Source organism: Grampus griseus (genome assembly GCF_964374135.1).
Source record: "Grampus griseus genome assembly, chromosome: 13".
NCBI lineage: Eukaryota > Metazoa > Chordata > Mammalia > Artiodactyla > Delphinidae > Grampus > Grampus griseus.
Window position 1 is genome coordinate 80,434,407 of NC_139007.1, and position 24,845 is coordinate 80,459,251.

At 44.1% G+C, this 24,845-nt stretch overlaps 1 protein-coding gene across 1 annotated transcript in view; it reads left to right on the forward strand.

Moving 5' to 3' along the window:
• The window catches only part of FNDC1 (fibronectin type III domain containing 1), a gene marked incomplete at its 5' end in the record, with an annotated part of 97,088 nt that overhangs the window by 52,841 nt on the left and 19,402 nt on the right, over nucleotides 1-24,845 (forward strand). The window contains 9 exons of the mRNA XM_082669391.1: nucleotides 786-973; nucleotides 1,687-1,794; nucleotides 4,456-4,644; nucleotides 6,104-8,704; nucleotides 10,508-10,608; nucleotides 12,535-12,646; nucleotides 13,764-14,150; nucleotides 21,644-21,712; nucleotides 23,146-23,289. Coding sequence (XP_082525517.1) covers nucleotides 786-973; nucleotides 1,687-1,794; nucleotides 4,456-4,644; nucleotides 6,104-8,704; nucleotides 10,508-10,608; nucleotides 12,535-12,646; nucleotides 13,764-14,150; nucleotides 21,644-21,712; nucleotides 23,146-23,289 — 3,899 coding nt within the window. The remainder of the gene's footprint in view (nucleotides 1-785; nucleotides 974-1,686; nucleotides 1,795-4,455; nucleotides 4,645-6,103; nucleotides 8,705-10,507; nucleotides 10,609-12,534; nucleotides 12,647-13,763; nucleotides 14,151-21,643; nucleotides 21,713-23,145; nucleotides 23,290-24,845) is intronic.

A 24,845-nucleotide genomic window follows, 5' to 3' on the forward strand; every position in this document is an offset into this window, starting at 1 on the left:
TCTTATCCTAACTAATTAAATATCGTAATGAACAGCACACTTTTAATGCATCAAATGCTTTCTACTGTAAAGTGGCCACAAAGAAAACTTCTTGGAAAAGCAGTCCAGTAAATGGCATTTGCAACTCTTAAATGTCAAGTGTTGAGGATGTCTTAGGTCGGGGCTTGCCCAGTATGACCATGTTGGGTCACACCGTACTTCTCTGCCTGATAATCGCACAGCAGAGTTCCTTTCATAAGCGCCTCTCTCCTGCTCTGTTACACATTTTTGTTCCATCTCATGGTAATAAGTCTACTCAAAACCACATGGTGCCTTTCCTTATAGAAAACATGCCTGCTTTGGCATGAAATGAGTCTTCTTGTCTTTCTTTTCTGGAGAGCCAAGGTACTTCGGGCCGGTTCTGGTTCTTAATATCGCCTCTTCCACACAACGTACACACACACACACACACACCCCCCTAATAAGGCCCTTGCCTCAGAAAAACAGTCTCCCTTCTATCCCTTCCTTTTAATCGCTGCTTGACCTTTTGAACAATAAGACATTTTGGTGTTGAAAGGACAATAAGGTCCATCTCCTCTGGGCTATTTTAGACACATCTTCCTGGAACTTAAGTAGATCCTTTGAGCCAATAACAAAGTCAAAAGTTTAGAATTTTCTCCTCTTTGATTTCTCTACTTACCTCCAAAAGTCATCACTTGTGGGGAAGGGAAAACGTCAAGGAATCCAGTGTTCAGGTGCAGAGAATTGGTCAGAGGGGTGTGCTGTTGCCTTGCATTTTCTTACAGACAGTACACTGTGCGCTACCGAGAAAAGGGGGAGTCCGCAAGGTGGGATTACAAGCAGGTCTCCAACAGACGAGTGCTGATAGAGGACCTGATTCCAGACACCATGTATGAATTTGCAGTCCGCATCTCACAGGGTGAACGAGACGGCAAATGGAGTACATCTGTCTTCCAGAGAACACCAGAATCTGGTCTGTATTCAAAATGGCCTTTGGACTTTCAACTTGGGAATTACCACTAAAAGAAGATTTAAAGACAGTTTAAGAAGCCAGTAGCGATAAAGGCCAGCAGTGGCATTTTTCAAAGTAACATTAACCCTAAATTTTGGAAGCGTTTCTATGTATGAACACAAAGAAGTTTCCTTGGGTCCATGCTGTATCCTTCACTTTTCATGAGCATGTTATTCTGACACGTGGAGCACATTAAAACCACGGGGGGCCTCCATAAATCCCCACTGTATGTGTGAATGCCCCTGGACAACACATGGCTCTAGAATAGAGGAGAGACTCTTCTTTTTTAAGGCTGAGGTCATGTTTGCTTTTGGGGGAGAAATTTGTTCTATATTTAAGACTACAATTATTTTCTTTTAAACTGTGTCTTTAGAAACCTTATTCAAAAGAAGTTGAAACTGGATTTTCATCTTCTTTGTATATTTCGATATTCAGCAACGAGGGAAATTCTGAATTCCTAAAAGCATTTCCCTGTGTATGTCTAACCTTACTATATGAGTTGGGAAAACTGATATAAATCACGCCAAGAGCAAGTGGAGAATTTTCTCTCGTGTGTAATGAAAGTTAACACAGCAGCTCTGCAATAAAAAGTGTGTATGTAGGGACCACATGTCATTTCCTTTTAGAATACCCATGAGGGCACTTTTAAACCTTGGATCCTTGTCCTTTTGTAGCTCCTACCACAGCGCCTGAAAATTTAACCGTCTGGCCAGTCAATGGCAAACCTACGGCTGTCACGGTAGCTTGGGATGCACTGCTAGAGACGGAGGGGAAAGTGAAAGGTAGGAACCTCATTACTTAAGGTATAAGAAGCACGTGGGCGTGAAATACCCCAAAGGGAGCTGTGTACATTGACTCTGATAAAAACTGGTTCTAATCGCAGGCTTGGTGACTGCACAAGCAACAGGGAAGCAACGTACCTATCAGGGGTGCTGAGGCAATGGACAAGGATGTTTCATGAGGGGTTTTCATTGTCAGTAAGACCCAGGTCATCGTGAAGATGACTTTTCATCTTGCCTCTATGCAGGGATTTTGATGCTATTATCGAGAGGGCTGTTTTTAATTGTATGGATGTGACATCACAACCTTTAACCAAACAAAAGGACACCCTGTTTTTCACGCTGTGGGCCTTTTCATGGTGCCAGTAAGATCATGGCAGGTAGGAGTAAGCAGAAATCCCATGGGACTATAAATATTTAATGGGCTTGAAAATCAAGTAATAAAATAAAATGTTAAATAGACTTTTTCCCTGTTTGTCAGCATTTTGAACAATTGATTTTGGGTGGGGGGGCTGGTTGAGGAAAATATGACCTTAAAATAGAAAAAAATACTGTAGATTTAAAAAAATGAAAATAGCATAGAATATCCACAACTAGTTAAATTTTAAAATGGTCTGTTGAGAACATTAAATAAAAGCACAGATAATTTCTTTTTAATGTAAAAACATTCAAGAACCTTTTGGAAGTCTATCTGGAGACACTTAAAAGGGTGGTGTTGAGGGTTCCCCTGACATCACCTATACAAATGTACTCTAAGGCTACTTTTTATTGTTGCTTGATTTTGGAAGAAAACTATAATATGGAAAGTTTGTGTAAGCTTAAGAAAATTCAGAATATTATCACTGATCTTCTTTGAGAATTTCTTAATTGAAGAAATTGGGTGGTTCTGTTTTATAGTCAACTGTAAGTTATCTCTTCTGACCTATAAGGATATCTTTTCACTGAACGGTAGAAATTACGGAAGGTGGAGGTAGGACAGTATTTTCTAAACTTAATGCTTTCTCACTTCCCACGTTTTGAAAGAATATATTGTACTATTCTTGTTCATTTTTTCAGTGGAATAAATCAGAAACAAATGAAGAGAAAAAATAGTTAGGATACCCCGTTTTTAATCGTTCTTTTTATGACAGTTTGAACATTGGCTTCTGTATCATTATTGTGATGCTGAAAAGACTTCTGAAACTTGAATAAAGACATGTTTTAGCTGACTACCTTTTTATAAAAAAAAGTTATGAAGTTATTAAAAATAAATCAGTTATTGCTCCTTTGGTGACCTTATTACCTACCATGCCACTTATTTTTTTCCCCTCTCCCACATCTTAGTTTATATTTATAGCTCTTTGGCAAAAGAAGCTCCCTGGTAGTCAATTAAATATTGCCAGAAGTAATAAATAGCTACTGAGTTTTTATGTCCGAAAGAACTCATGTACCTCACTAACCTAAAGGTGTAGTGGTGGGATTGTAAATTCATAATTATCCTGGGGCATTTTTTTATGCCTGAGAAATAGAAAACATAATAAAAGAATATACTTCGACATGGTTAAATTTTTTCCAGATGAATTGAATCCACAAAAAAAAAAAAATCAGAATTACAAAATTTTGTAGACAGTGGGTTCTTTTAATTCTTACTTTTGACCACCACAAATGACTAGTTTGTTCATTTTCAATGAGAAAAGAATGCTGGGTTTTTTTGTTTTTCAGACAAATGTACTTTTTAAAGATTAGAGCTTAGGGAAAAGGAAAGACCATCCAGGCTCCCCTAGGAAGTATGATAACTGCTTGGTCATTCTGTAATTTAAATTATTTTTCTTGGTTACCTCCTACTCATATTAATTTGATAAGTTTTGTAAATCTTGAGTTCATTGGCAGGAAAATAGGCATGACAGTTTTTAGTTGAGGGTGAAAATTATGCTTTAAAATGTGGCTTCCTTATGTTGCAGTTCCATATAAGCATAGAGATATATGAGTCCCTTGGACTGAATTTGCTATGATTTTCAAAGGCCCAGGGCATTATATATTTATAGATATAGCCAATTAAGGATGGAGACATGAAACATCACATAAATCCGTGACTCAGCAACTTTTCCTCACAGTTTTAAATACTGTGAAAAATCTTTATCTGAATATATTAAGAACTTTCATAATTCCTACAAAAGTGAAATTATATTCCAAATATGGAATTTATCTGGCTTAATGCACAAATGCAGATAGCCCAGATTAATAAAATGGAACTCTTAAAGGTGTCAGCAGCTCTTCAGAATCAGTTCCTAGGAATTGTCATTTTTTTCCCTGTGGTTTCTTGTCTTCTGCATACAGTCTGTCATAGTAAATTAGTAAATAAACACAATGAAGAAAAAACCCAAACGCAAGGGTAAATATTTTTGGTAAATGTATGAAGACTGGCCTCCTGGGGTCCATGTATTTAGTTTGCTGTAAATGGAAGGTTGCTAGCTGACTGACTCCGTAGGCCCGTCTGGTAGCCTGATTGAATTGTCAGTTCACCTTCTACTGTGTCTTTATGCTCCAGCTACTGACTTGGCGTGCATCGCTAGAGAATTAATTTTAGTAATGCACGTTCTAATTCATCCTGCCCATACAGTCTGTCTACTGGACACAGGACTGTTTTCAGTTTCCTCCTTCCAACCGTCTGCCAAATCATTTCAGAATACATTCTTTCATACGCCCCGGCTCTCAAACCATTTGGAGCAAAGTCCCTCACCTATCCTGGAGAGACTACTTCTGCCCTAGTGGATGGTCTGCAGCCTGGGGAACGCTATCTTTTCAAAATCCGGGCCGCAAACAGGAGAGGAATGGGGCCTCATTCCAAAGCCTTCATTGTCGCTCTGCCAGCAAGTAAGTAAGCATTGTGTATTTGTGGCTCTCTTTTTCTCTCTCTTCATTACTGCTAATTGTGGTGTGTTACTTTGAATCATGCTCTTGGGTTTAGAACTGCTCTGTGGATGAATTTTGGGGTTCAGGTACCATATTGATGTCTGTAATATTTTTGTGGTCCCTTTAGAAATTGGTCTCCCCAAACGCTAAAATGTTATTGATGGCTAACAGCATTAATTACTATTATAATAGTAATTATGAATTATGTAGTAATTATGTGACTAATATATTCATTATGTGATTCATGTTATATCATTGTGTAATTTGGGGTTTATGATGACAGGGAAAGAACATTAAATTTTAGAGGCAGAATGTGACATTTTTAGTTCATTTTAATGAATAAATGGCACATAAAATTTTTATAGTTTGTATGCCATTATTCTGGGGTGCAGCCTTACTCAGAAGAATTTCAGTTACCTTGTTTATCTGCTCAGTAGATAAACTGCTCAGCAGGTTAACAAAAACCAAAATTGGAGTGGGGTGTTTCTGGACTGTGTTTTCTTTCCTGCTTGTTTACATTTACACCAGATATTGGGAACTTTCTCCTTCATTATATGCTGTGAGGATCCACAGCATACTGCAATATTACACAGTTCTATTATTAAAAAAACCTGAAATAGATGAAGTTTGCTCTCTCTGGATCCCCCATTGCTATATAAGTCCTTCTCCCCTTACAGCATCCCTTCCCGCATTCCATCCTGCTCTCAATAAAGGGTAAATTATAGGGTACACATAATACAATGTTTTGCCTACCCCAGGGGTCTTTTTATTTTAGGCTTTATTGTGGGATTACAAATGTATCCATTATAAAAAGGATTTTAAGCAAGAAGAAAGCAAGTAAGGACATGTTATGCGGAATAGGGGACTCTGTAATGCCTCAAAAATTACACATTTGTAGCTCGCCCCAGTCATTTGCAAATTATACACGACACGTCTCCGTATAGCTTTCAGTATAGATCATTCAACATTTTGTGCCAGGCTTGTGTGTCTTTCTTGCCTCCATTGTCAAGAATGGCTATAATGCACTTGTAATATCTTGACAGTTACATTAAGAAAGTCCTATATAAGATTTTGTGCTTACAAAATCAATGAATTACTTCCAAGTACTCATTTCAATTACTTCCAAGTACTCGTCACAAGCCTGAAAAGCCCGGCTTCAAATAAGACGTGGCATACATAGCCTGATTCAATTTATAGAAACTCAATACACATATTTCCTAGGACTATATTACTTAAAGCAAAATAGAACTTTAAAAGAGATTTGCTGTAACTGGGAAAGCAAGTGTCAGGTCTAAAGGAGGAGAAGTCATCGATTATTATGACTAATTTTAAACACCTCCACACTGCCATCTTACTCATTTTCCGTTTCATATCTTTCATATTTCTTCTTTGACATCAAACTGTTTAAAATCTATTACAGCCCCTACCAGTGAGTCTGATGTTCAGCAGAAAGCAGACACGGAAGATCCTCACGAGCCTGAAAAGCCCGAGCCGTCCTCATCTTCGCCCAAAGCTCCAGCTTCCTCAAAACACACTCGTTTGCCTGTTTCTCCCCAAGGGAGAAACGTCAAGAACCTGCTTCTTGACTTGAAGAACAAAATATTGGCTAATGGTGGGCTGCCCAGGAAACCCCAGCTTCCCCCTCGGAAGAGTGAAGGGGTGGATCCTCAGTCGACAGAAATCACCGAGGAGGAAGTGCTGGATTCCCGAGGGCACCCGCCAACCTCGCCCTCGGAGACCCAAGACCAGAAGCCCCAGCAGAGACCACCAAGTAGACCTGTCCACCCGGTCCTCCCTGCGGGGCGGGCTCCGGGGAGAGCCCGAACGCCGGGGCTGCCCCGGAAGGACGGCGCGGACAAGCGTGGCTCGTCGCCCGCCTCTCACCCTCGCCCAGGGGCGCCCCCCTCCGCCTCTTCGGTCCCTGCCACACCCCCCGAGGGCCCCGCTCACCGCCCTTCCAGCTCTGATGACAATGACTCCGTGGACCAAGAGGAGGAAGGGCCAGCCGCAGGCTCGCCGCAGCCGCCTCCCCGGAGCGCAGCGCACGCCCGACCCGCCCTGGCGCCCGGCCGGCACCCAGCCTGGGGCGCCCTGCGCGACGGAGGCTCCGCGAACCACGGCACAAAACCAGCCTTGCCCTCTCGGAGGGCGCCCCACTCTGAGGATGGGGAGGAAAATTCCAGGGCTTCGGCCCCACCCGCAAGACTGTCTCCATCCCACGGGGGGACATCTCGGCTGCTGCCCACCCAACCACAGCTCGGGCCCCCGCTCTCCAGGGGCTGGAAGGATGGTCACGAGGCCCCAGCCGCCAAGTCCACCGCGCCGTTACGGGCTACCCAGCCCTCCTCGGCCTCCTCTCGTCTCTCCTCAAGGACACAGGCCTCTGAAGGCGCAGATGACTCGGACGGCGGCGGTGACAATGATGCTGAAGAGAAAGGGAAGCAGGCTGAAGCCACGGCCCCGACATTTCGGTCCCGGGCGCCTGTCTCTGGACATTTCAGTGCGCTCAGGAACAGGCCCTTCGCTGCCCCCGGCAGATATCCACACAGGCTTGGCGGCGGCCGAGGACCCCGGTTACGGCCCTCCAGCTCCCCGCCGTCCACCGTGGGCCCCCGGGTTCACTCGAGGGTGAATTCTCACCCAGCTTCTGACCACAGGCGAGGCTTGGGCGGCCATGAAGACAGCGAAGAAGAGGCAGGGGACGAACAGCCGCTCCCGGCCACCGTGGCGAATGACCACGCGTCTTCCTCCTCCGGGCAGCCTGTCTCCCGGGGCGCGGACCACCTGAGAAGAGGCCCTCAGAGAGCGGCGAGCCCGCAGCGGAAGGAGCCCCTCGAAGAGAACCCCAAATCCGCGGGGACCTGGGCAGGGGCGCATCCTCAGGCCAAATCTCCGCCCTCTAAGGCGCAGGATGTTCAACAGAGCACCGACGCGGGCGTGGAGGGCGGCTCTTCCCAAACGCAGCTGTCTCCTGCGCCTCGCTCGCAGCACCACCGCGGGACCCGCGTGCCCCGAAGGATGGGTGCCGGGTCCGCCGCTCCGGAAAAGCAGCCTTCATCGGCCGTCTCCGCGTCCCAGCAGCAGCCCCGCGGCCCGCAGAGCAAGGAAGAAGGGCGTCCGCCTTCCAATCCCCAGGCCGGGCGTCCCCACTCCACGTCGCAGGAAAGCGCCTCCTTCTCAGACCCTTACTCGTCCAGAGGCAGGCAGTCCCTCACGGCGAGCTCCCAGGGGGGGCTTCCCACGTCTCCCCAGAATCAGAGCGAGGATTCCGACGACAGCGCAGAAGCGGAGACCAGGGGCATCCGGGCGCCCGCATACTCGGCGGCTGCCAAGGTCGCCACCCCGTCCCTTCCCAAGCACCGCCAGGTGGAGGCTCAGGCAAGAAGCGCCGGCGACAGTCATCTCCGCAGACCCTTAGGCAGGCCCGGCAGCCTCCACCCCCAAGCCCGCCCCAGGGTCCCCGGCAGAGCAGGGCCCCAGGCGGTGGGGAAGAAGGACGGTGCGTCCCAGGCCACGCCATCCAAAAGGGAGCCCCTGCCGTCAAAATCGCAGCAGTCGGTCTCGGCCGAGGAGGAAGATGAAGACATGATGTTTTTTAACGGAGGAAAGGACAAGGACCCACTGTCTTCCTCTGTTCCAAAGTGGCCCTCCTCCTTCATCCCCAGGGGCGGCAAGCACGTGGATGGGAACATCGCTAAGGGGGAGACAGAGCCTGCTATCGTGCTTGCGCCTCCCAGAGTGAGCTCCCCGCAGGACAAGAACGCCACCCCAGTGAAGCGTCCTCTTCCTCCACCTCCGGGCAGCTCCCCGAGAGCCACGCACCTCCCGCCCAGACACGCCCCTCGCAGCCCTGCCACCCCAAGTCCCACGGAGGCCCCCCCCTCCCCGCCGCGGTTCACCACGCGCGCCCCTGCCATCTACTCGTCCACCACCCCTATGCTCTCCTTGCGCCAGCGCATGATGAACTCAAGATTCCGGAACCCTTTCTCACGTCCGCCTGTGAGACCCCCTTCCAGACAAGGTAATTTGTTTTTAACTTAACGTTTTCTTTACGGCTCTCAGCCGTGTTCGTAGAAATTCCTGAGAGCCTTTTATTTTATCGAGCATCTGCTCTGTCCAAGCATTGTGTTAGGAGCTTTGCAGATGTAACATGAGCGCATACTCATAACCATCGCCTGGGTTTGCATTGCTTCTCCTGGTCTTCAGATGAGGAAACCAGTGCTTAGGGGTCTGAGTGGTTTGCTGGAGGCCAGACAGCTGTGAAGTGGCTGAGCTGCAATTCCATTCCCAAACACTAACTCCACAGCTCTCGGCCATTCCGCTATCCCATACTGCTTCTTTGAGTTCCTTAACATATGCTCTAGATCTGACAACATGTCGTAGCCATGATGCCAAACTCAGGTTCCTGTGTTTTACGTTATTTTTACCTGTCCCTGTGCCAGGGCATATTAAGGAGTCCACAGGAAGGAGTACTCCCTGTGTGGGCTGGATCGTGTGCTTGTTGTTCTGCATATAAAACCCTCAGCTGAAAATACCCCGGGACAAACTCAAATGTCTTGGGTGAGGATTGCTCAGACATTGCAATCAGTGAATGTTGCTTCAAACCTCCAGAAAAGGCATGTTGAAGATGAATGTCACACAGCGGAGTAGCAGGCCGATGTGTGACCTAGGTTGAGGACAGAATGTAGGCAGCTGTGAACTGGAGTCTACATGGACCCCAGGGCAGGATCTAAGGTATTTACCCGAAATCTGCATTCAGTTAACTGGTGCCTTACCCTCTCCTTGCATGGAATCAGGGCTTACTAGAACACTTCTGAATGAATGTATTAATATTTGTTAATCTGTGCAATATGTTGTTAATTTAGCCCAGCTTAAAGACATAGAACAGTACCCCACGTGGAGTTCAGTTTTCCATTAAAACGGACTCTTTTACAGAAACCTAAGACCCTGACAATAGAGGTAAAACCCACATTCCCTTGTACATAGAAAAAACTCAATAAATTTTAATTTTTCGTTAACTATTTGAGCGAGAGAAATGTCTCTGACCTGCAGATAGCTGTCAGGAAGCCCAAGCACTTTATCTGGTGGGCCAGGCTGGAGCAGAATGCTCCCAGTGGAGGCCTCAACCAAACTGCAGCTGATCAGAAAGGGTGTGAGGTGAAGAGAGAGGGCAGGTGCCAGGAGCAGGCAGACAGCAACTAAGGCCAGCCAGCTGGGCCTGCCACTTCCTCTCTGAACAAATACTACCCAAGCAGCCCCACTGAAGTCAAGCTTTGAGTCAGCTCTGGGTTTATGCTCTGCAATTGATGAGCGGGACCCAAGTCAGCTAGAAATAGTGAGCGTGTGAAGTATACTCTGTGGAGGAGAGCAGGACAGCATCTCGTACACTTTAGAGAGAATTTTCCCCATCGTTCCGACTCTCCTTCCCTCTACCTTCCAACTGGCTAAAATAAAGCTACAGCTACTAGCTTTAAGGTCTTAAGCCTTATCTGGAAAATTTACTTATGCTGAACACACTTATTCCCCCAGTAATGTCAGAAAACTGTGACTTTACCATACTTTTCATAGGCATTCATGTGTGTCATGTACAAGTCACAATTTAAGACTATCATTGTCTAATATATCTGAGCTATTGGTTTAAAACTCTGTTTAGTGTTCCTGTTTGAAAAGATGTGTTGCTAGATATAGTTTGGTATGAAGCCAACTTTCCAGGAATGTTGAATTTACCAGGTTCTGTTGTTGGATTTTTTTGTTTGTTTCTGTTTTGGTTTGTTTTTTGTTGTTTTTTTGGTTTTTTTTTTTTTTTTTTTTTTGTACTGTGTAGGTTATAATGGAAGACCAAATGCAGAAGGGAGAGTACTTCCTGGTAGTAATGGAAAACCAAGTGGACAAAGAATTATCAATGGTCCTCAAGGAACAAAGTGGGTAGGGTAAACTTCTTTACACATACTGGTTATTTTCATGCTGTTGGGAAGAGAAAAATGGTGGGCATTGTATAATAAAAAACGAAGCGGTCTTTTTTTTTCTTCTCTAGTTTTAACCACTTGTGTGTCGATATACTTATACTATATTGTTTCTTCCAGTGCTCAGAAAAATCCCTGATTCTCCTGAGTAACGAGTTTGCTTTCTTCTCATAACTAATTAGGTCAGACATGGGCCTTTGTTCCCATTTGCCTTGATAGGTTAGGAAGGTCACACAAATGTTTGGGCCAAACAGTTACAGAAAACCTGAGGCCCAGCCTCTCAAATGAACTTCTGTTTTCCCACTCCTGCCTGATAGCTTTATTTTATTTCTTGTTATTGTTCGATTAAAGAGTATACATATTTTCTGTAAATTGTCTCAAATCCTTTGTAAAAGGAAGCAGGGTAAAAACAATTGAACAAACCCAAAATCCCGGAATCAAATAGGCAGTTTTTAATCAGATCACCTTTTGAATCTTCCAACAATTTGACCAAAATAAAAAATAAGTATTAGTGCTTTATTATGTTTAAGCTAAATGACTTTAACTTCCTGGGGTTAAGATAAATGTTTAGGAGTTTTTGGTGGGTTGGGGGTGACAGGCAGAACACCTTACAATGTTCAGAGTTTTAAAATATTTTTTCAGAGAGTCAAAAAATTATTTATAGTAGAATTCCCAGTCAAAACTTCCCATTTAAAACAATAAGGTTTAGGAAAACGTACTGAAGAACTTCGAAGAATTTTCAGTCACAGGTGACCTAAAGATCCATTTTATCATTTCTCAAAGGAACAGAAATTTATGGAAGGAAGAATGCAAATTAAAGCGAAGCGTCATTGTAAACAATTTTGAATTGAAACGGTGTGGAGTAGATTTCAAAAGGAGGGTTTATATAAATAAGTTTTATTTTAATTACTGAGACAGCACCCAACAAAGTGGCCTGCTTGCAGGGGCTCCTCCAATGGCCTGATTGTGCAGAGTCATGGTTTTCAAACATTGGTGAGCATCGGAATCCCTGGGGGGCTTGTCAGTGCGGTCTGGGTAGGGCCAGGTAATTCTCATATCCGACAAGTTCCCAGGTGAGGCTGGGGCAGCTGGTCCAGGACCACACTTGGAGAACCAACAGTGTAGAGCATGAGTTGTTTCTCAACAGAGGTAATAATACCTCTTGTTCAAGTTTTATAATTCCTTAGAATATGAACATTTTGCATGCATACTGTATTAGGCAATTTAATTACAAATTAAATTGGTTTTGTTATAGCAACTTTGACTTTTAACACTCACAGCTAAATAGAAACATGTCATGTTCATGGCAAGAAGTTAAAACAATTCAGAAATATATGAAAAAGATAATACGCATCCCAAACCACTTCTTAGAAATAACCCCTGTTAACAGTTTGGGATATAATCTGTCCAGAATTTTCTCTCTGCACTTTTAAGTTTATTTACACAAATGAATATATTTTAGTTTTGCAACATAATCGGTCCTATAATCTAAGTCTGCATCAGGATATGTCAATAAATATAGAATTTCCGAATCCTTTTCATGGGCTGCATAGTATTTCACTGGATGGATGGGCCATAATTTATTTAATCTCTTTCCTCTGTTGATGAACACTTAGGCTGTTTCCTACTTTTTACATACTACAGCATATTAAATGGTAAAAGTATTTTGAACATCTTTTGAATATTTGAGAAACTTAAAACAATTTACATATTATATAGATAAGCAATTATAATATGAAATGTGACTGTTTCGTACTTTATTCTTATTAAACCTTATGAATGATGCTGACAAAAATAATGTTTCCTATTCACATATGTTCATGCAGTTGGATTAAGGTGAACATTTTGAAATGTTCAATATATCTTTTAATCTGTGTCATGGATTTAGGTCGTGGATCTTGATCGTGGGTTAGTATTGAACGGAGAAGGAAGGCACCTCCAGGATTCACAAGGAAATCCCCTTCGAGTTAAACTAGGAGGAGATGGTCGAACCATTGTGGGTAAGTGAGAGTGTTTTTTAAGGAGCAAAAGTGTCCTGACTTAGCTGTAGAGTGACAACTTCTCTCTTTCTCCTCCTACTCATTTTTTAAAAATTTTTTTTATTTTTTGCGGTACGCGGGCCTCTCACTGTTGTGGCCTCTCCCGTTGCGGAGCACAGGCTCCGGACGCACAGGCTCAGCGACCACGACTCACGGGCCCCGCTGCTCCGCGGCACGTGGGATCTTCCCGGACCGGGGCACGAACCCGTGTCCCCTGCATCGGCAGGCGGACTCCCAACCACTGCGCCACCAGGGAAGCCCCCTACTCATTTTTAATGGGGGCCCTTGAGCCATGTGGAAAGGAGGTGCCTCAGAAGGGGGCAGAACTTAGCTTCTTCCCTGATCCAACTGTCTTCTTACAGACTCTCCACCCTCTAGAAAAGGTGGCTCTTGACTTCATTCTTGGGATTGGGCAGCCGAGAGCAGGAGTCAGCAAAGCAGCTTCTAAAGCCGAACCCTGTCTGCTGCCTGTTGTGATACAGCCTGGGAGCTCAGAATCGTTTTTACATTTTTAAATGACTGCCAGAAAATCCTGGAATGATAACATTTGTGACATGTGAATATTATATTAAATTCACATTTCACCATCCATACACAAAGTTTCAGTGGAGCATGGAAACATGCATTTGTTGGTGTACTGTCCGTGGCTTTTTTGCCCTGTAGTGGCAAAGTTGAGTAGTGGCGTCATAAAGCTTAAAATACTTACTCTCTGGCCCTCTATAGAATAAATTTGCCACCTTACTGTCCACAGTAACACTGAACTCTTTAGGGGTAGGAATGAAGAGGGCGAAAGAATTACTTTCCTTACTGGAGACTTCGAGTTATTGCAGGTAATGGGGCATAACAATGAAATATTTATATATTTATATAAGGTAGTACAGAGTGATGGATAATGTAAATAGCCTAGAAATTTCTGGATAGCAGCAGATACTGCTCCCTCACCTGATGTCCCTTTAATTATTTCTTTGCCTTTTACTGATGAAAATAGAAGCCTCTGAGAAGACATTTTCCACTTGCTTTTTGCTTTCCCTGTGTCCTTTCACCTTGTTGCACAGATTTTGTTTGATTTTTGTTTCAGATCTGGGAGGGACCCCCGTGGTGAGCCCTGATGGCCTCCCCCTCTTCGGGCAGGGGCGATATGGCAAACCCTTGGCCAGTCCCCAGGATAAGCCCATTTTGAGCCTCGGAGGGAAGCCCCTGGTGGGCTTGGGGGTCGTCAAGACAACCACCAGTTCCTCCACCGCCAGCACGCGACCCCCGACCACCACGCCCCCTCAGCCCACCACGACCAGCACCACGCGCCCAGCGACCACCCGAACCACTACGCAGTCAACCACCACTACCACCGCCCCCGAGCCCGCCGCTCGCATCCCCACCTGTCGCCCCGGGACCTTGGAGCGACATGACGAGGATGGCAACCTCGTCGTGGGCTCAGATGGGATCCCGGAGTGCCACCCCGAGGAAGGTAACCGTCTTCGTTGTGCCGGTAACTCATGTGATGGCGCGCTGCGTTGCCGACTAGGGCCGCAGAGACAGCGGGGCGGTGAGTGGGGTTGCACAGTGGAGAGGCAGCTGCAGGCACTTATAGCTCACGGGGTTTACTGACCGCGCTGTGTCACAACTAGGATGGTCAGACTCAGCAAACAAAAATACTGCGTGGGACGTGCTTATATGAAAGCTTCTCTACAATTCAAATCTAGGTGGGCATCCTCTGTTTTATCTGGCAACCTTTGTCACCACCCAAGTCAAAAATCTGGCTGAAACATGGGACATTGTTAGTTTGGACCAGTGTGCTTCCCAAAGTGTGTCCCACTGGATATTAGTAGATTAGTACTGGTTATAATAATAATTAAAATATAATAATAATTATTATTATATAGTAATTTTTTAAAAAAGGTTCTGTGATTACCTGTGTGATGTAAACAAGGTTAAAGGAATTTCTTCCTGTTGGACTCTAACTGTTGAATAGTCTCATTGTGAATTTTCAAGTAAAGTAGCATTTCCCAAGCATGTTTGATCAGCAGTCCCTTTGGAAAACGCTTATCCTTGCGTGGCAGCAGGGGCCGTCCACTGGCTAAGACTGAGCCCTTTCCCTGCTCTGGGACACCCAGCCAGGGCTGTCCTGCGCCCCTGCTGTGTCATCCTGTATTTGCCTCAGGCTCGAGAAGGCAAATTCACCCCCTTCCCTCGGGTTCAAATGACTTGCAACGCAGGCTGTAAAGCTTCTGTCTTTTTAAGCTAACGCAGAGTGAAGACCCTTCATTTCAGGAAATCACACTCATGCCCCGAACTCTTACATAGCATCATTGACCTGATAAACCCAATCAGTTTGAACATGAATGCTGTCTCCAAACTGGGAATTCTGTTTGAAGTTAGTCTTTCCATGGACAAGTTCTGAAGAAACAGGAACATTTGACATATCTGAAAAATTCACACCAAAGAACAAGGAACACACTGAAGAAGAGGACGATTGGGAAGAAAATTCTCACACTACCAGCTAACCCAGTGAGTACAAATTGGAATTTACCTTTGGGTTTCCGGTATGAAAATATTATGTATCTTCCTTACTTCTGCGTACGTTGATGTGTTTCATTTTTTTAATTGAAGTATAATTAGAACAGATATTTGTTTAATAATTGGTTGTAAACAGAAGAGTGACTATTTTGGATTTGGTTCTAATTACTACTACTGTTATTATTAATATTTTACATTTTCTTTTGTCTCCTCTGATGTAGGCTTTATTGCATGTTCTTTGCATTTCCGTTGTATTTCGGGGCTTTTTAGTTGGCATGAAGGTCCATATTTTTCTTGGTATTTTTGTTTCTTCTTTTCTTTGCAGATCATGCTAGAGATGTGTATTTTTTACCTCACTCCTGTCCATTCGTCTGATAGCCTAGCCCAAGCCAAATTAGTGTCCAAGTGTTAATAATAATTTATCTCTAAAAGCAACTAGACTCCAATAAAAATAAAAAAAGAAAAAGAAAAAAGAAATGCAATGGTAGTAAAAAAAAAAAAAAGTAACAATTTACCTCTAGACAGCATTTCGAAAATAAGTACAAAGTCTTGGAAAAGCAATTAAATTTGGGGAGAGCAACCTATCATCCTCAAACAATATCATAATGTACTATAATTTATGATTTTAAAAATACTTCTGTATGGCTTACCTTCCTTGTTTATTTCTGCTGCTCCACTAACAACTTCATTAAACATTTTCTTCCTAGTATCATTTCCAATCATAGTTGTTTTTATTAAAAAACATCTTTAATAATAGCTTTCTTGAGACAGAAATCACATACCATCAAGTTCTCCCTTTTAAAGTGTACAGTTTTTAGCAGATTCATAGAGCTGTGCAACAAGCACCACTATCAAATTCCAGAACATCTTCATCACCCTCCAAAACAAACCCTAGACTCATTAGTAGTCACTCCCCATTCTCTGCTCCTCCCAACTCCGGGAAACCACTCATCTACTTTCTGCCTCTATAGTTGCCTGTTCTGGACATTTCATGTAAATGGAATCATGTGAAATGTGTCCTTTTGTGTCTGGCTTCTTTCAATTAGCATAATTTGTTTTCAAGTTTTCTCCACATTGTAGAATATGTCTGTACCTCATTCCTTTTACTGCTGATTAATATTCCATTGTGTGGAGAGACCACATTTTGTCCATTTATCAGTTGATGGACATTTGAGTTTTTAACACCTTTTGTCTATTATGACTGGTGTCGCTATGAACATTCACGTACAGGTTTGTTCTTTGTTTTGAATTCCTGGTTTTAATTCTCTTGTGTAGAGTTGCTGTGTCGAATGGTAACTCTCTGTTTAGCTTTTTGAGGAACGACCAAACTGTTTTCCATCGCAGCTGCACCATTTTTATTCCCACCAGTAATGTATGAGGTGTCCAGTTTCTCTCCATCTTCACCAACACCTGTTATTATCTGTCTTTTTCATTCACAGCGGGTGTGAAGTGGTACCTCATTGTGGTTTAGATTCGTAGTTCCCTAATAACTAATGATGTTGACATAGCTATTTTTTATACTTTCTGTGTATAGGTTCTGAAATTGAAAGTGAGCATGATTAAGTCTTGTGTCTAGATAAACCCTGATTTAGGGAATTCATTTGATAAATGTTTCTTTATCATTGTACAGTGATTTCATTATGAGAAAGCCCGTGTGGTAATTTGAAGAGGATGGAGTAGCTCTTGTTTTTGTTTTTCTGGCTTCATTCATAATTTTGGAAAATAATGTCAGCAAATGATCATTAATCATCTACTCCACATGGGTTGGATTCTGTGGGAAACATAGAAAAGTCGGTGACGTAGCTGTGCCTCTGAAACCTCACAATCTAATGCACAATCTACCTGAAATTACAGTAGATAGAAACAGCTCCCTCTCATTAGGAAACCAAGTTGTTTACGGCAGAGCAAGATGGGATAAAGATCCGTTTCTGCAGGCCTGAGGCTTTGGTGTCTCATGTCTCCTTTGGTTCTCTCATCTCTGTTGTCAGGTCTCATCATTTCCCGCCGATTCTTCCTCCGTCACGTTTCTTAGACTTCATACCTCCATTGCTAGGCTGACCCTATTGGCCCAACACTCAAATGATTCCTCCTTACTGGGCTTCCTTACACCAGCCTCCGTGTGCCTCCTACCCAGATGTGCAGCTCGACACACACTCCTTGAACGTGACTCATCCAAGCCCTGCGCTTGCCTCAGAAATAGAAAGCACGGTCCCCGCTTCCTCCACCACTGGAATGCAACTGTCAGGGCTAATCCTGGAGAGGGGTAGAGGTGGAAGGGAGCACCTTAAGGGGGAATTGGCTTCTAAAGACGGCTTGTAATTAGAAAATCACAGTCAAAATTGTTCACGAAAACCCTCTGTATTATCTATAAAGTACAGTAGAGTTTGCCATGTCTTAGTTGAACACGTTCCAGTGGCCTCGACCTGCAGAAACACATCCTGTAAATGGGACAGTGAGACTCAGGACAGATGCTGATGTCAGCGGAGCGACAGTCCCAACTCTCCCCCTCACACTTCACTCCCAGTACCACCTGTACTGTGTCTCCCTCCTCTTGCTCTGCTCTCGTGTTCGTGTTTTCTCTCCAGTACTTTTTTTGTTGTGTTCGGTGTACAGTGGGCCCTCTGTACCGCGGGTTTCACGTCCACGGATTCAACCAAACTTGGATTCCTTGTACTACTCTATTTTATAAAAAGGACTCGAGCATCCACAGATTTTGGTATTCACAGGGGCTCCTGGACCAAGTCCCAGTGTACATCTAGGGACGACTGTAGTTCGGTTTATAATGTACACCCACAAGTGCTGGGGCTCCATGTGCATACAACCAATGTTTATTTACCAAGCAAATTTTGGCCATGGCACTTTGCAACCTAGTAACCTGAAATTGCTGTTGTAGGGATGATGATTTAGAACCTGTGTTGTGACCCCTGAGAGAACACCTCCCCTTCCAAGAGTCCCCTCTTCAACCCCCATATAGCCGACCATTTGTCATTATCTTCCATTGGCAAAGTCCTAACATTTTGTGTCTAGCCCTCCAATTTTAAAATCATCTTTTCACGTCTCTTAGTCTCGGCTCCCCTGGTTAAATCCTGCCCCTCTTTCCCTTGAAAACACTGCTTTAAAATAGTGTTTTGGGAATAACCTTGTGTCATTAAATCATTCCAGTAATTTAAGCATTTGTTATAGAGGCCATATTGTTTGCATATTCCTGTAAGCATAGATGCATATTATATGCTCGTTTCCAGCGTATTAGTGTTCTTTCTCTCTCTTACACACACACACACACTTTTTTGCTTGCTATGACTTCTCTATTAAATAATAAACTCCTTGCAGTAGAGATAGCGTCCTCTGCTTCACCTCAGATTCCTCATGGTACCTAATTATGCATCTTTGGATATCTACACCATACCCCAAGCCATAGGCATTCTCTGTTTTCTACTGAGAAGTCTTTTACCAGCGATCCTTGTTTTTCAGGTTCCAATTCGACAGCAGATCGGATGGTATCGTGTGTGTCTGGAAATGTTACGAGCCAGCTGAACGTCTTCAACAATTTGTAACATGACCTTGGTGCATGTTTTAGAAGACCATCAGTCATCGTGGAAAACAGTTCCCTCCTGCCACAGCTCACTCTCGAGACAGAAAATACAAACAGAATAATTGAAAATTCACTTGAGCTGGACCAACTAAATAATTTGCAAATATCCTTGGGTTTCAAACGGCTGGAATTTACCTTCTCTCTAAACTTCTAATGAGAATCTTTTTTATAGTTTAAAAAAAATATCTCTGGAGCTAAGACCCGAACATTTTACGCTCATTTTTTTCATGACTTTGGATAAACTACTCAAAAAAATAACCTTGAGTACCACATGGTTGGTGGCTGGTAGCTACTTTTATATGAAGAGGTGGAAGCTTTTGACATTGATTCTGGGTTGGCTTATAAAACATCCAGTTTTATGTAGCTCCAAATGCTTCAAAATGGCATTCAGGTGGGGCAAATTCTGAGGGTCAGCTTTTCCCCCAAAATTGTAAAACTATTTCATTACATCTGCAAGTTTCTTTTACTTGGAATCAAGATGGTGCTCTTTTAGAAAAATTATGCCTGACTTCATTTGGTCTTAAAACAAAAAAAGGAGCACTAAATCACTCAGTAGGATGTTTACTTTTGCCAGAAGACTTAACTGTCACTCATCTCAAGAAGTGATCCAAGTTCGCAGGTGAAAGGCATCGTGTCTGTGGCCTGGTGCTGGACCAGAGCGTTTCAACTCCTCAAGGAATTGTATTTAGTATCAGGAGTCCAGGAAAGAAACCCTATAGTTTCCCCTTTTCTCGTTCACTCCGGGAGGCAAACATTGTACAGTTTATTCATTTTGACCTGAGCAAGAATAATAATGAAAGGAAATGAACCTGAGCTGATAATGAGGTGAAACAAGACTACGTTCTTGAAAGTTAAATGGACACAGGGAGGAAGATGGTTTCTGGGACACAACAGCCAGGTAACTCCAAACGTTAGGTGGTGTCAACCTGAAAACTGTCTAATTGAAACCAACCCAGAAGTCATTCCTCTTGGATCCAGACATATGGACATTGGAATGACCTAAAAAAACATCGCGTCTAATCGTTTTTCTCGAAATGCCCATCCTGAAAGGCAGATCATTTACAACTTCTCTTTGTTGACTTTCGTTGGCCCTGTCAGAACATCCCCAGCGTCACCACCTCCATGGTGAGGCAGGTGGGGGGGCGTGTCACGGGCCTCAGGTGTATGCGGGGCTTTTCATCGCAGAGGGGCCAGACAAGCAAGGCAAGGTTGCCACTGTCCTCGGCTGGTGGAGTTTGTTTCGGCAGCATCGCACTCCTGAAGTTATTCAAAGTAGGCTCAGACAAGGCTAGTAGAATGATTACACTGGTGTATCTCTCAGGAATGATCAGTGATTTCCTAGCAAGAAAACCATTCAAACTTGGTGCCTGTGATATTTTGAGTGAAGGGCGTCGGTATACTTTCTAGTTCAATTCCCCTTTCATTATGCTGCGGAATGACGATTCTAATAAAGTGCCTTAAGGTTTACAAGCAAAAGATCGGTTAGTCCAACTTTTAAACAGGGGCGGCAGTGATGAAGTATGAAGAACATAGTCTTTGGAGCCGAGGCCTTCAAGTCCAAGTCTGTTTCAGCGCTTTATCCTTTACCAGCTGTGTGACTCCAGGCATGGTATAAATCCTTTGTGTCTTTGGCTGAGAAGTGGGTATAATGAACCCCATTTATCTTATGTGAGGATTAACTCGAACAATATATATGTGACAGTGCCTGATGCCCAGAAGGCAAGTGATAAATCCTAGTTCCTGCTTGCTGTCCCCTCACACCCCCTCTGCCTTTTAAGTGTGCCTTGAATTGAGAGTTCCGTATAATTGCTGTGGCTTCAGGTCAAAAGGAAGAAAGGAATTCCTCTGAATTTTTAAGGTGCCTCAAGATCTTACCGGCTACAAAGAAACGGTCTCCTTTTTGCAGCTGTGTTTTCCTCCCACAGGTCGAGAAGTAATATATTGATCTCCTCCCACCTTCTCAAAAAAGCTTCTGCTGAAAGGACCCAGATGGTGGACGCAAAAAATGTGGTTTTTGCTTTCACTCACCTTTCTTAACCAAGTTGTCATCCATGCTCGTGATATCAGTTCAGTCATTAATAATAGTCATTTTAACAATGGTTCTCATAATTAGGGCTTTCTGGAAGACATCAAAAAATCACATATAAAAGTCTATTAATTGCATTTAGAGGATAATTTTGTAGTCATAATAGATCTCATGGTTTTGTAAATAGAGCCCTACCCGTTTGTAAACAAGTTTGTAATCATTGGAATATTATTTCCAAACTTCATATGCAAGTTAAGAAGTCTAATCAGTACAGATTTATCTCTGAGTCGGTGAGAGAGGGTGGGAGCTTAGAGGGGCAGTGAAGCCAGATTGGGAAAGAGGAGAGGCAGGAGGTCACCCTGCTTCTGGAACATGTGAGTGGCAGGATCCAGGGGTTGGAGAGAATGAGGGTGCCATGAACAAAGGAGCTCCTGGAAGAAGGAGTTTTGTCCCCATCCTGGGTACCAGCTGCCACTCTCTGCTCTCCCAGAATGCCTGTTCTCAGGCCTGCAACATCCCGGGCCAGGGGGAGCCTGGGCGCCGCAGAGGTGGGAGGAAGGTCAGGAACAGCCCCTTGAGCTGGTCGGGGATGCTGGGGAGGCATCTTTGTTTCGATCCTTGAGGGCGCCCCAGGGCCCTTTTCTGAGTACAAAGGAGAGAAAATCTGGGTTCCAGCTCCCTTCCTTCTGAGGAAGCTGAGGAGCCCCTGGCAGGGGGCGCTTACTCCCCTGGAACCATCATGGGGCTGGATCACTGTGCCCTCGGCGTGATGCTGAGAAGAAACCCTGGGACGTTTGCTGACCGTTCCCCTCTCCTCCTTCACTAGATGAGTTCTCAGGATTGGAGACCGACACGGCAGTGCCCACGGAAGAGGCGTACGTGATCTATGATGAAGGTACTAATGTTTTTAAACACATTATTTGCATACTTTTCTGATGAGAGAATCTTATTTTAATGACTAAGTGGATGACTTCAATTTCCGTTTCCTTCGGAACTCAGGGGTGGGTGGCAATGCTTAGGGAAGGGTGGTTATACCGTCCCCCTCCAAGCTACCCCCCAATACAGGTTAACCTAAAGGAAAACAGTGTTCTTGATACACAGATGCAGCTTGCAGACCAGTTCCCTGAGCCCCCCTTTCCCTCCCTCTCAGCCCCTCCCTCCTCTAGAGATCCTGGAGCTGCTTCATTCTGAGCCTTCCTGTCCCCCATCCACACCGTTAGTAAAATGACTTGGTTTAACCAGGTCTCGGCCTCCAGCCTTGACTCTTCCCATTCTCATTCTTTCCTTCCTCTCCTTTTCTAATTACATAAAAAAATGCAGTGCTCTAGATGTGCTGATTCTTTTTTTTTTTTATCATAGCATGTTTTCATGTCAAGGTAAGTTTCTAAGATAAAGAATACACACACCTTGCATGGCACCTGGAACACTCACTCCATCAATGGTAACTAATCCTGTCATTGTACTTACGACCCTGCGATGGTTCTGTGTGTTTTGTAAGTTGCCTCCGAAATTGAAGGAATTCACGTGGAAATCTTGTCCCCACCCCAGTGCTGGCCTTTGACACTCGGGATGTCTGTCCCCATTTTTGTGCTCTGCCTGCCTGCTGCTGTCTGTAGTTCCAAGGCTCTTAAATCACGAGTGTGGGAATAATGTCACCTTTGATGCCATCACGATCGTTCCATGTAGTGGTTTAATCCCCCAGTTTTCAAAAAAAAAAAAAAAATGGACTTAAAAGAAAAACAGCAGATGTGAGAAAGCAAAGGAAGCTTTCTTAGCATCTTTGAAAATAGCACCTTTCTTATGGTTTGGAGCTGTTGAAAGGGAGCAGAGTTTTCTTTTTTGTTAACGGATTAGTTCTCTGAATAGGATTAATCCTACACCCCTCCCCAGAGAAAAGCCCATACACAGAAGATAAATTTTTTAAAAAATCAAGTTTCTTTTCTCATGTGAATTTTTTATGGCTTTAAAAGGGAAAATTATTTAGGCAGAGAATGGTCTTGGACCAGTAACAGGAGCCTGCAAAACGGGGTGAATCCTAAGTTTCTGTCCAGCTTTGATTCTAAAAATCTCATTTTTCTGGTCATCGTGTTTCTTTTTTCCTTCCTTTCTTTCACCAGGAGCTGCTTTTCCGGGAGGACTGAAGTGGGAGGAGATACTGTTTTGTTAGCATCACATTCCGTTCAGGCATAGCATTTATTCCACGGAGCGGTGGGGTGCGTGCGCGCACGTGCTTCCGTGTAGAGATCAATCTTAAGAAGGTCTCTTTTGATGGTACACGGTGCCCCTTTTCTGGAAGTGCCCAATTACAAAACCATCGCATCGTTTCAGATTATGAAGCTGAGACCTCAAGGCTGCCGGCCACCACCAAGCCCTCCACCCCTGCTGCCACTCCTGCTGTCATCCCCCCGGAAGGCTCCATCAGTTCCTACCCTGAAGAAGAGTTCGATCTGGCTGGAAAGAAGCGATTTGTTGGTAAATAGAACTTCCTGAGTCAGAGAGCCGTGGGTTTTAACTTTCGTTCCTTGAAGAAGAGCACAGCTAATCCCTTGGACTGGCCAAGGCCGCGCACTTGCAGCAGTGGCTTATTTTCCCGGATGAATTTTCCATTTGGGCTGATTCAGCGAGTCATTCCTGTTTAGATGCACATGAGCTTGCTTTCTGCAGAAGTCGGGAGGGGGGTTGAATGCAGGAGAACGTTTGGGATCCGACAGAATAGAGTTCAGAGAGGCTGCCTTGTGTGGACAAAGAGGAAGGAACACTTTCGATAATCACCAGTCCAGGGAATATGAGTATTTTTACTGTAGCCAACTTTTCTGAGATGAGACTTCCACTAGGCCTTGCCTGCACTTCATTAGCTTCTTCCTAAAAGATGAGCGGTTTACTGAATTGAGCTACTTAGAGTTTCAAAGAGCTGAAGCTGTTTTCCTTCAGTTTTTTTTAAAATTAATTTATTTATTGTTGGCTGCGTTGGGTCTTCGTGGCAGCGCGCGGGCTTTCTCTGGTTGTGGTGCACGGGCTTCTCATTGCGGTGGCTTCTCTTGTTGCGGAGCATGGGCTCTAGGCGCGGGCTTCAGTACTGTGGCTCACGGGCTCAGTAGTTGTGGCTCACGGGCTGTAGAGCGCAGGCTCAGTAGTTGTGGTGCACGGGCTCAGCCGCTCCGCGGCATGTGGGATCTTCCCGGACCAGGGCTCGAACCCGTGTCCCCTGCATATGCAGGCGGATTCTTAATTAGTGGTCACCAGGGAAGCCCATTCCTTCAGTTTTTTCTTCCACTCTTTTTTACATTCTTTTCCCATATAGGTCATTACAGAGTATTGACTAGAGCTCCCTGTGCTATTTATTCAACAGGTTCTTATTATCTTTTCTCTGTATAGTACTGTGTTTGTCAATCCCAATCTTCCAATTTATCCCTCCCTCTTCTTCCCCCCAGTAACCACAGTTTTGTTTTCTGCATCTGAGACTCAGCTTCTGTTTTACAAATAGGTTCGTTTGCCCTTCAGTTTATTTCCTATAGTTTTTGTTAGCCTCAAGGACTTGCGACCTAGAAATTGATTCTATTCTTCTTTCTCAATTATTAAAACAATTTCAGGAGGATATTTTGTTTCACTAAACTGTGTTTCATTCCCTTTGGGAGTCTTCTCTTCCCATGCCCTTAATGAACTTTGCTAACAAGACAGATTAACATATTACTAAGTGCAAAAACAATAAGTTATTACTGAGTGGAGACAGGCAACAGCTTAAACTAATATCACACTTTTCTGTTTCCAAAACAAATGTTCTGCCATCAGCAGAGAACAACTCTTGCCAGCCAAGATGTAGTATTGAGTGTCTGAACCACACGCACTTGAAGAACAAGAATCTTTGTGTGTGTGTGTGTGTGTGTGTGTGTGTGTGTGTGTGTGTGTGTTATCTGTTTGAAGTGCTTTCTTTTTTTCTTTTTTTGAATTTTAAGAATCTTAATTAGAAGGAGGAGTCCTGAGACAAATGGTAATGCTGGGCCATGGCACGCAGAAGCCTGGCTGAATCC